The sequence below is a fragment of the Ascaphus truei genome, chromosome 5 (assembly GCF_040206685.1).
Source record: "Ascaphus truei isolate aAscTru1 chromosome 5, aAscTru1.hap1, whole genome shotgun sequence".
Classification (NCBI taxonomy): domain Eukaryota; kingdom Metazoa; phylum Chordata; class Amphibia; order Anura; family Ascaphidae; genus Ascaphus; species Ascaphus truei.
The window spans coordinates 107,029,861-107,041,424 of NC_134487.1; the positions used below are offsets into that span (position 1 = coordinate 107,029,861).

The 11,564-nt window shown below is 41.7% G+C and overlaps 1 protein-coding gene across 1 annotated transcript; it reads right to left on the reverse strand.

The window, feature by feature from the left end:
* Window positions 1–552: 552 nt before the first annotated feature.
* On the reverse strand, window positions 553–10,633 carry LOC142494661 (uncharacterized). The gene is made up of 3 exons (XM_075599094.1): window positions 10,543–10,633; window positions 1,946–2,026; window positions 553–1,574 (listed from the first exon to the last, which is right to left on the reverse strand). The coding sequence occupies exons 2-3, from the start codon at window positions 1,950–1,952 to the stop codon at window positions 553–555; spliced, it is 1,029 nt and encodes a 342-aa protein (XP_075455209.1). The 5' UTR covers window positions 1,953–2,026; window positions 10,543–10,633.
* Window positions 10,634–11,564: the final 931 nt, after the last annotated feature.

The following is an 11,564-nucleotide window of genomic DNA, read 5'->3' on the forward strand; positions in this document are numbered from 1 at the left end:
TGTGTGTATACATATATCCATAGAGATACAGAGAGACTACAGATATATTAATACACACTTACAGATCTGTTATTGTAACCAAAAATCATACATGATCACATGCCAACATTATGAACTATGAAAGAAGATTAAGGTAAGTAATGTCTTACAGAGTTAAGACACCAGAAAACATAACATAAAAATGTATGCTGTTATATGGGTAGTTACTTAAAGTTGTATGTCAATAATATTAGCATGAAATGACTATCTACATTACAAAAATTACCCAGATACATCTCATCTTGAACAAGAGCTAAGTGAATGTCAGCTTCCATTAACATGGCAAGTGTGTAATAATGTTGTACCATTAATCAACTGATGATTAATACATATTCATATGTTATCAAATATGCCTTCATTCAGTCAGTGAGCATTTCTAAACATTCATGTGTACAGTACAAGGACATACTTGAATGTTATCAAGCATCTGTTCATGATCATACATACACTATGCATGAAATAGTCTGCAGTAAACACCACCAGGACACCAACAAATTTAGTGAATGTGATTTTTTATTTTTGTTTATCCTTTTGAGAGCGAGTCACAGGCCAGCTTGTTGGCTGTTGTGTTTGCCTTTTCCCTTTGCCAAGAACTCTGGCCTTAACTGTACGACTTGTACTGGCCTGTGGCAGTTCTGTGGCACTGGGTGTGGGCTGTTGCACTTCAGGGGCACTGGGTGTGGGCTGTTGCACTTCAGTGGCACTAAGTGTGGGCTGTTGCATTTCAGGGGCACTGGATGTGGGCTGTGGCACTTCAGTGGCACTAAGTGTGGGCTGTTGCACTTCAGGGGCACTGGGTGTGGGCTGTTGCACTTCAGGGGCACTGGGTGTGGGCTGTGGCACTTCAGGGGCACTGGGTGTAGGCTGTGGCAGTTGTGAAGCAGATGATAAACATTTCAAAAGTGATGGTGGAGCAGTTTCTTGTTTTGGTGTTTTAATCTTTTTCCAAAAGCTGGTTAGTAGTAATTGTTGCCCTAACTTTCTTTTTCGTGTCTCATTTGTAGGTGTCGGTTCCAGATTTTGAACAGAGGTAAGCGGTTGGATGTTGACAGGGACCTGCACAGAACTTGCACCTACTGTACCGGTATCATCCACAACTGGGGAATGAAGAACTGATGACTCAGGAGAAAAAGTAGCAGCATGTAAAGATCCATCCTCAGATGGGGTAAAGTGGAATTGTTGTTCTCTTGCTGTCATTCGCAACTGATTTGCTTGCCTTACATTGAGAACTAGTGCTTGTAATGTCCTGTTTACATTTTGGATTTCTTTAGGAACTTGGATGATGACTTTTTGAATTTGTGACATTTCTGATATTGACCTTTCATGCATCCTTTCATGCAGTGATATCATCCTTTCAAGCACTGTCATCATTTCTGAATGGCGACGATTTTCTTCACCCAAGATTCGTTCTTCAGAAGCTGCAATAGCTGAGTAGGTGTCACGAGCAGGAGGACTTGAATGCTGGGTTAATCCAGGAGTGTCAACATCTTCATGGTTACTTGAGTGAATTTGTCCTTGAGTGGCAACATCTGGTTCTACAAATAAAGAAAGACATTATGAACTGCCATGGAACTTTCACTTGTTTTTCAATATAATGATAGTTGTTCTCATAGTGTAACACAACATGTTTCCATAATTTTTAATTTGTGTCCAATTAAAAGATGATGCTTGAAGTAACAATGATGTTTCGACTCAGTGTGAAAGAAGAATGAATGAAAGGTTGTTATAACCTCACAACTCCTAGCTTATAGTTTACAACACACACAATAAATGTTGTCAGGAAACACTACATTTTCTGTGACAATAACTGATGTGAAGTTAATTACATGTGAAAGGCATTTATTTTGCATGTGAAATTAAATTCTACAAATGTACACATTAGATGTGCTGCACCTCATACACTCACCTTCCATGCTTGATGATGACCTTGATGAGACAGGTGATGAGACATGTTCAGTGTCAGGTGTCACAGGAGCTGCAGAAGCAACTATATAGAAGAATAACATCAGAATTTTATTGACATGTGTACATAATTAACATGAAGTTTGTGTAGTGGGAGTATTTATGGCTAAATATCAGCATCACATAACGAAATGATAATGATATGGTTCTGGCAAGCTTTACATTATCCATCTTAACATAAATGTACATGTGAACCAAATTGGCACATTTATTTTAAACACCATACAACATACAATGTTCATGCAGCAATGCGTTGTAAAATTAAGTGTTCTGTTGTACATACACTGCATATGTTGTGTAGTAATCTAAAAATAATAATGTACATCACTACCATGACAGCAAAGTTGACTCTGCTTATAATTCAGTACCTAATTGTGGAAATGTGAATGAATGTTTTTTAGTTATCTGTCTGAACATTTAAGAGAAGCAGGTATAGCTCTCAATGTGGGTGACACTCATCAACACATGCAGATATGAGTGAACGATTGACTAACGTGTGTTTTCATAAAAAGTGGCCTGGTGGGTGAAAGTATTCAGATAATTACCATTTCAAATGAATGTGATGAACTTCTGTTCACCTTGTCAGCTTGTAACAACTGTAGTCCCTCCCCCAAGACGTGATACCACCCTGACCTTTTATTTGGTTCTACTACCTGTAAGCCGTCCCACAAGACTTGACCCTACCATGACCCTGTGATCTGGCTCTGTGCCCGACCCCACCCCCTGTGTTCACCTCTATGCTGTAATTACATATTAATTGCAGCTGGTTTCACACACCGGTACATGAGCGAAATAAAAATCTGAAGTGAGCTACATATGAACACAATTAAATACCATATGGTACATGTTCCTATTTATGCTCTCATTATACTACATTAAGCGAAAAAAGAGCTTTAATAAAACATAACGAAATGTGTTTGTGCAAATAATTAATGTTCGCCTTTGAATGCACAATCTTCCATGCAAGACTTGATTAGGCAGTAATGGCCTGTTTATAGTTGTAACATAGATTATCACCACAAGATCTCAAAAGAAATTGAGTAAAGAACCCCACTTAACTGCACTCTTAACCTAAATATGGGTGTGTGATTCCTAATTGCCAAAAGCTACACAGAAAAACCCTCTCAGAATAGGGAACCGACGAAAAACAAAAAATTATTTAATACATCAAAATATCACACTTAATAGTTAAAATAAATGCTAAAATGTTAAAAAAATCCCCATGTGGGAGCGAGGGAATGGGAACAGAAATCAATCTCTGATTAATTCACTACTGGAGTATTTTAGACAGAGACTATAGTTCACCTCCTGCGTTCACATAGGCTAGCGGTATAAATATTAGGAAGGCAAAATGTTGCTAGTCTTATAAACATATACAATGATGTTGGTTTCACATCAACTGACACAGATACATTGACTGCTTTGAGATATCTGCTTAAAGCAACACTTAAACTCGCAACATATATATAGAGGCAACACATATGTCTTTCAGTAGCTGGTAAATGCCAAAGAGTCACCCCACAAAAGTAGTAATACACTCTGTATTGGTTAATACAGTAGCCCAGGTAATATATATGACCTATAAGTGTGTATCAGGTCTCTTCTCTGACTGCTGTTTGTGCACAAAATAAAGAGCTATTCAAGCACAACAGGACGTCCTGCAATTGAATATTCAACATACACCTTCTATTAGGTCACCCGCATGTGTATCAGTCCCTGCCTTATATAGATAAGGGTTACGGCAAACCCAAACAGAAACCGGGATAGTGTAAACGTCCTGCTACAGCTGGTGTGGCTATTGTGAGTCCGCCTCAAACATATAAGCCATGCGTTGCCTGTAGTAGAATTATGTGTATACCCCGATAACACACAGCCTAATAGACCACCAGTATAGGTTGCAAGCCTTTGCCAATACGAATAAGGGTTGCGGAGAACCCAAACCACAACAGGATAAAAGTATTCAAGCCGTGATTCCAGCTACAAGTGGTTGCTTGGTTCTGCATCAGCCGCCTATGCCGTATGTGCCGCCGCTCCTCTGTGACGTCACTCGTGTGGCGTCTGACCCGACATATGTTTTGCGCGATTAACAAGCTTCTTCAGGGGGAGGAGTCTGTTCCTCAAGTTCTGAAGTTGCTATTTAAAGGGCGCTTGGCTGCTATTGGTCAGTAGGAATGTGTATATCGTCAGAATACATTTAATGGTAAATTAACCCTTTCTGGAACAGGTTAACATAAATGACTAATGTCACGGACCTATCTTTGATATAGCAGTTTCCCCTTCAGACAGGCACCCATCCGTTGTAACAGGTGAAAATAAATAAAGTGATAAATGAATAGATGGATGAATGAATCGACTTGTAACAGGAGAATTCTTGTTTGGAATTGATGAATGGTGTAGGAGTGTATGCATCCTTAAATGATCCACCCCTAGGGTCAATACGGATCCTGCAAGAAGTATTGTATACCCTGGGTCCCCACAAAATAGGATGAATAATCACTTATGAAGGGTAATATTTAAAGGTATGGTGAATATAAAAATCCTTCATTCAGTCCTGTGGGTGACTGGGACTGTAATAGAAATATCCATCGACATTCTCGTTGGAGAAGTACTCTGTCCCAGTCACCCACCCCCCCCCCGTGGACTTTGCTGGACGTGTTCAATTGCAGTGAAACTCATCACATTTGGATTCCCTTGGTGAAATTCAATAATATGTCTAGCCAATGGTGTATCTACCGAATTCCTTACATTTCCAATGTGTTCAAGGACACGAGTTTTGAAAGGTCTATGTGTTTTGCCCACATACCGCTTCCCACACTCACATGTCATTAAATAGATGACTCCACATGTTTGACAAGTAATAAACTCCCTTATCGGGTTAGTCAGTGTTTTTGTGAGGTTCATGAAGGTTTTGGCATTTTTCATCACAGGGCATGCTTTACATCTTGTGCATTTGTAATAGCCTGTTGGTTTTTCTCCTAACCAGGTTTTGCTGGGTTTTGATTGAAAATGACTATGGACAAGTCTATCTTTAATATTCCTACTGCGTTTCCAGCACATACTAGGAGTTGGTGGTAGGATTTTGCACAAGTCCTGATCTTCTTGTAAAACATGCCAGTGTTGTGTTAGAATTTGTCTGAGTTCGTGAGATTGACTATTAAATTTGCCAATAAACCTAATTACATTGTCTGTTGTTGCCTCTTCTTTTTTATTATTAGCAAGTAATGTTGTTCTTTCAGATGTCAGAGCACGGTAGTAGGCCTTCTTGATAATTTTATTAGAGTAACCTCGTTCCTTGAACCTAACTGTCATGTCTCTAGCCTGTGTCTTAAATTCGGATAGAGATGAACAGTTTCTTCTTAAGCACAGAAACTGACCTATTGGGATATTGTCCGTGATATGTCTAGGGTGGTGGCTTGTTGCCATTAGTAACGTGTTAGTGGAAGTTGGTTTTCTATAGATACTTGTTGCCAAACTGCCTGTATCTGTTTTGGATATGGTAATATCAAGAAAATCCAGTTGGGTTTTGCTCACTTGGTATTTTAATGTTAGACTTATTTTATTGTGATTAGGACATTTGACAAATTCCTTTAATATGTCTTCTGTCCCACTCCAAATAAGCAAAATGTCATCTATATATCTGACACACAACTCCACAAATATTAAATATCTTTCTAGATCTTCCACGAAGACTATTGTCTCCTCCCACCAACCCAGGTACAGGTTGGCATACGTTGGGGCACACGTCGTCCCCATTGCCCCACCACTTGAGAACCTGAACACACAGGACTGTGACAATATTGAAGTCCTAGAGAATCTAATGAAAGAGAATACTAGACCTAGGGGCAAAGGGCCATTTACTACGCTAAAGAACAAATCCACCTTTGTACCACCATCTGAAACAAGTCCAAATGTAGATGTTTTCTGCCAGCTAGTTACTAAAGATATTATGACTTTGAAAGTTAGAAAAGGTAAACAAAATCTAACTTTCAAAGAACGGTTAGCACTTAAAGATCTAGAGAATGATTCTACAATTGTCCTTAAACCCTTAGACAAGGGAGGGAATGTTGTGATTCTTGACCAATGTGATTACATAACCAAATGTAAACGTATTCTCTCTGATAGTAAATGCTATAAAATTCTAAAAACAAACCCGACAATAGCATTTACCAAAGAGTTAACGACCATACTTACGGAAGGCTTAAATAAGAAACTAATTTAAAAAAATGAATATGATTATATGTGTGTCAAGAAACCTCAAATTGCAACATTCTATTCTCTCCCTTAGATACACAAAGGGAAGGTTCCCCCACCCGGAAGACCAATAGTCTGCGGCATCGATAACATTACCTCACGAACAAGTATGTATCTGAACAGTGTCCTACGTCCATATGTCACCAGCCTCCCATCTCATGTTAAGGACACTAAGGACATCCTCCTTAAATTGGAAAACATAGTACTGGAGAGGGACACCTTACTGGTGGGACTGGACGTTGAAGCACTCTATTCAAGCATACCACACGAGTTTGGAGTTCCAGCTGTGGCCCACTTTTTAAGGGCTAGAGGGGAAGATATGAAATTACATAACACTCTTGTCTTGGATCTTCTATTGTATATTCTGACCCACAACTTCTTCCTTTTTGAACACCAACTCTACCACCAGGTAGAGGGGACGGCAATGGGGACGACGTGTGCCCCAACGTATGCCAACCTGTACCTGGGTTGGTGGGAGGAGACAATAGTCTTCGTGGAAGATCTTGAAAGATATTTAATATTTGTGGAGTTGTGGGTCAGATATATAGATGACATTTTGCTTATTTGGAGTGGGACAGAAGACTTATTAAAGGAATTTGTCAAATGTCTTAATCACAATAAAATAAATCTAACATTAACATACCAAGTGAGCAAAACCCAACTGGATTTTCTTGATATTACCATATCCAAAACAGATACAGGCAGTTTGGCAACAAGTATCTATAGAAAACCAACTTCCACTAACCCGTTACTAATGGCAACAAGCCATCACCCTAGACATATCACGGACAATATCCCAATAGGTCAGTTTCTGCGCTTAAGAAGAAACTGTTCATCTCTATCCGAATTTAAGACACAGGCTAGAGACATGACAGTTAGGTTCAAGAAACGAGGTTACTCTAATAAAATTATCAAGAAGGCCTACTACCGTGCTCTCACATCTGAAAGAACAACGTTACTTGCTAATAATAAAAAAGAAGAGGCAACAACAGACAATGTAATTTAATAAATTTAATTTTATTTAAATTTAATTTAAATTTAATAGTCAATCTCACGAACTCAGACAAATTCTAACACAACACTGGCATGTTTTACAAGAAGATCAGGACTTGTGCAAAATCCTACCACCAACTCCTAGTATGTGCTGGAAACGCAGTAGGAATATTAAAGATAGACTTGTCCATAGTCATTTTCAATCAAAACCCAGCAAAACCTGGTTAGGAGAAAAACCAACAGGTTATTACAAATGCACAAGATGTAAAGCATGCCCTGTGATGAAAAATGCCAAAACCTTCATGAACCTCACAAAAACACTGACTTACCCGATAAGGGAGTTTATTACTTGTCAAACATGTGGAGTCACCTATTTAATGACATGTGAGTGTGGGAAGCGGTATGTGGGCAAAACACATAGACCTTTCAAAACTCGTGTCCTTGAACACATTGGAAATGTCAGGAATTCGGTAGATACACCATTGGCTAGACATATTATTGAATTTCACCAAGGGAATCCAAATGTGATGAGTTTCACTGCAATTGAACACGTTCAGCAAAGTCCACGGGGGGTGACTGGGACAGAGTACTTCTCCAACGAGAATGTCGATGGATATTTCTATTACAGTCCCAGTCACCCACAGGACTGAATGAAGGATTTTTATATTCACCATACCTTTAAATATTACCCTTCATAAGTGATTATTCATCCTATTTTGTGGGGACCCAGGGTATACAGTACTTCTTGCAGGATCCGTATTGACCCTAGGGGCAGATCATTTAAGGATGCATACACTCCTACACCATTCATCAACTCCAAACAAGAATTCCCCTTTTACAAGTCGATTCATTTATCCATCTATTCATTTATCATTTTATTTATTGTCACCTGTTACAACGGATGAGTGCCTGTCTGAAGGGGAAACTACTATATCAAAGATAGGTCCTTGACATTAGTCATTTATGTTAACCCGTTCCAGAAAGGGTTAATTTACCATTAAATTTATTCTGACGATATACACATTCCTACTGACCAATAGCAGCCAAGCGCTCCCTTTAAAAAGCAACTTCAGAACTTGAGGAACAGACTCCTCCCCCTGAAGAAGCGCGTTAATCGCGCAAAACATATGTCGGGTCAGATGCCACACGAGTGATGTCACAGAGGAGCGGCGGCACATACGGCATAGGCGGCTGATGCGGATCCAAGCAACCACTTGTAGCTGGAATCACGGCTTGTATACTTTTATCCTGTTGTGGTTTGGGTTCTCCGCAACCCTTATTCGTATTGGCAAAGGCTTGCAACCTATACTGGTGGTCTATTAGGCTGTGTGTTATCGGGGTATACACATAATTCTACTACAGGTAATGCATGGCTTATATGTTTGAGGCGGACTCACAATAGCCACACCAGCTGTAGCAGGACGTTTACACTATCCCGGTTTCTGTTTGGGTTTGCCGTAACCCTTATCTATATAAGGCAGAGACTGATACACATGCGGGTGACCTAATAGAATGTGTATGTTCAATATTCAATTGCAGGACGTCCTGTTGTGCTTGAATAGCTCTTTATTTTGTGCACAAACAGCAGTCAGAGAAGAGACCTGATACACCCTTATAGGTCATATATATTACCTGGGCTACTGTATTAACCAATACAGAGTGTATTACTACTTTTGGGGGGGTGACTCTTTGGCATTTACCAGCTACTGAAAGACATATGTGTTGCCTCTATATATATATATATGTTGCGAGTTTAAGTGTTGCTTTAAGCAGATACTATCAAAGCAGTCAATTTATCTGTGTCAGTTGATGTGAAACCAACATCATTGTATATGTTTATAAGACTAGCAACATTTTGCCTTCCTAATATTTATACCGCTAGCCTATATGAACGCAGGAGGGGAACTATAGTCTCTGACTACAATACTCCAGTAGTGAATTAATCAGAGATTGATTTCTGTTCCCAGTCCCTCGCTCCCACATGAGGATTTTTTAAAATTTTAGCATTTATTTTAATTATTAAGTGTGATATTTTGATGTATTAAATAATTTTTGGTTTTTCGTCGGTTCCCTATTCTGAGAGGGTTTTTCTGTGCAGCTTTTGGCAATTAGGAATCACACACCCATACAGCAGCGGCAGCTCTTATTCGAGCAAATGCCGCTGGCTGAATGAGGCTGGGAAGCGGGTAGCCGCGGCGCGTGGCGGCGCACTGTGACGTCACGGTCACAAGCGCGCCCGGCTTCCCCGTCTTCCCCGGCTTCCCCAGGCTTCCCCGACACCCCTGGAGTTCAAATCTAGGTAAGCGGGGGTGCGGGGAAGCAGAGGGGCAGAGTAGAAGCCGGGTTCGGGGTGTCTTTGGGGGGGTAATTGCGCGCGATGTGGAGGGGGGGTGCGTGGGGGAAATGCGGCGGCGCGCGTTTCTGACTGGCGGCAGCTGGGGTAGATCCCGGCATGCCGCCGGCATTTACTCGAATAAAAGATGTCGCTACTGTATTTAGGTTAAGAGTGGAGTTAAGTGGGGTTCTTTACTCAATTGCTTTTGAGATCTCGTGGTTATATATGATATACCTCCATGCACCTACCTCATTACGCATAGGACTGTAATAATATATATAAGTGAGCAGTGGAATTTCTCTTCGAACATAGATTATCACTAATATATATATATATATATATATATATATATATATATATATATATATATATACTAGCTGATATACCCGGCGTTGCCCGGGCGTGGAAGGGCAGAGGGCATGGAGTGGAAGGGGGGGGCAAAGGGCAGCGAGGGGGGGCAAAGGGCAGGGAGGGGGGGGGCAAAGGGCAGGGGGGGCAAAGGGCAGGGAGGGGGGGGGGCAAAGGGCAGGGAGGAGGGGGGGCAAAGGGCAGGGAGGGGGGGGCAAAGGGCAGGGAGGGGGGGGGCAAAGGGCAGGGAGGGGGGACGACTCAATCCCCCCCCACACACACACACAATCCCCCCCCACACACACACACACAATCCCCCCCCCACACACACAAACCCCCCCACACAATCACACAATCCCAACACTCAATCCCCCCCCCCACACACACACACAACCCCCCCCCCCACACACAATCCCCCCCCCACACACACACACGCACGCACGCACGCACACACACACACACACACACACACACACACACACACACTCAATCCCCCCCACCCCCCACACAAACACTCAATCCCCCCACACACACACTCAATCACTCCCCCCCCCACAACCACCACCACCAACACCACCAACACACACACACACTTAATCAGTCCACAATTTCACCTGGGGGGGCGACATGCTCCGATCCCCCAACCCCCCATGCTGCTGAAAACGGGAAGCAGACAGGAAAAGAAGGAGGGCTTGTCTGTGTGCAGAGAGAAGCCCCGCCCCCTCTGCAAGATACAGACATAGAAGCAGCAGCACGGATCTTCTGGCCCCGCCCCCTCTGCAAGACACAGACATAGAAGCAGCAGCATGGATCTTCTGGCCCAGCCCCCTCTGCAAGACACAGACATAGAAGCAGCAGCATGGAGCGCCCCCAGATTTCCCTGCAAGCTGCTCGCGCCCCCCCTACATAATCGTGCGCCCCCCTACATAATCGTGCGCCCCCCCAAGGGGGCGCACCCCAAGCTAATGTATGTAACACCCCCCTACCTAGTGTGTGTGTGTGTGTGTGTGTGTGTGTGTGTGTGTGTGTGTGTGTGTGTGTGTGTGTGTGTGTGTGTGGCCCGTCACTCCGCCTCAGGCCAATGAGAGGTGTGCGGGGGCGCGCGGCCCAAGGGACCAATGAGATTTCCCCTAGGGACACCGGACATCCAGACAGGCATACAGTACAGTGCTTTCACTAATATAGTATAAGATATATATATATATATATATATATATATATATATATATATATATATATATATATATATATATATATATATATATATAATATGTATATATGTATATATGTATGGACACATACATGAAAAAGTGAATTAGGCATTTGTGTGCACAGACACAGTATAACGAAGTTATACATTACTGTGACAAACAATGAGTGCGAATGTGCTTTGTGGTTATGCATGTTAACCCATTGTTTGTTCAAAGATTCACACATACATTCAGCTTTGAACTATAGGGCAAAGATTTTGAATGCTTTGTAAGGTAGACGGTTGCAGTGTGTGTTATTTGGAAGATCATTACACATAATCCCTTCATGCAGGTCAAGTTGTGTATGTTTACTCATAATAATGTCATCCACGATAGCTGAGCCAATCATGTTTCCAAACACACACACACACACACACATATATATA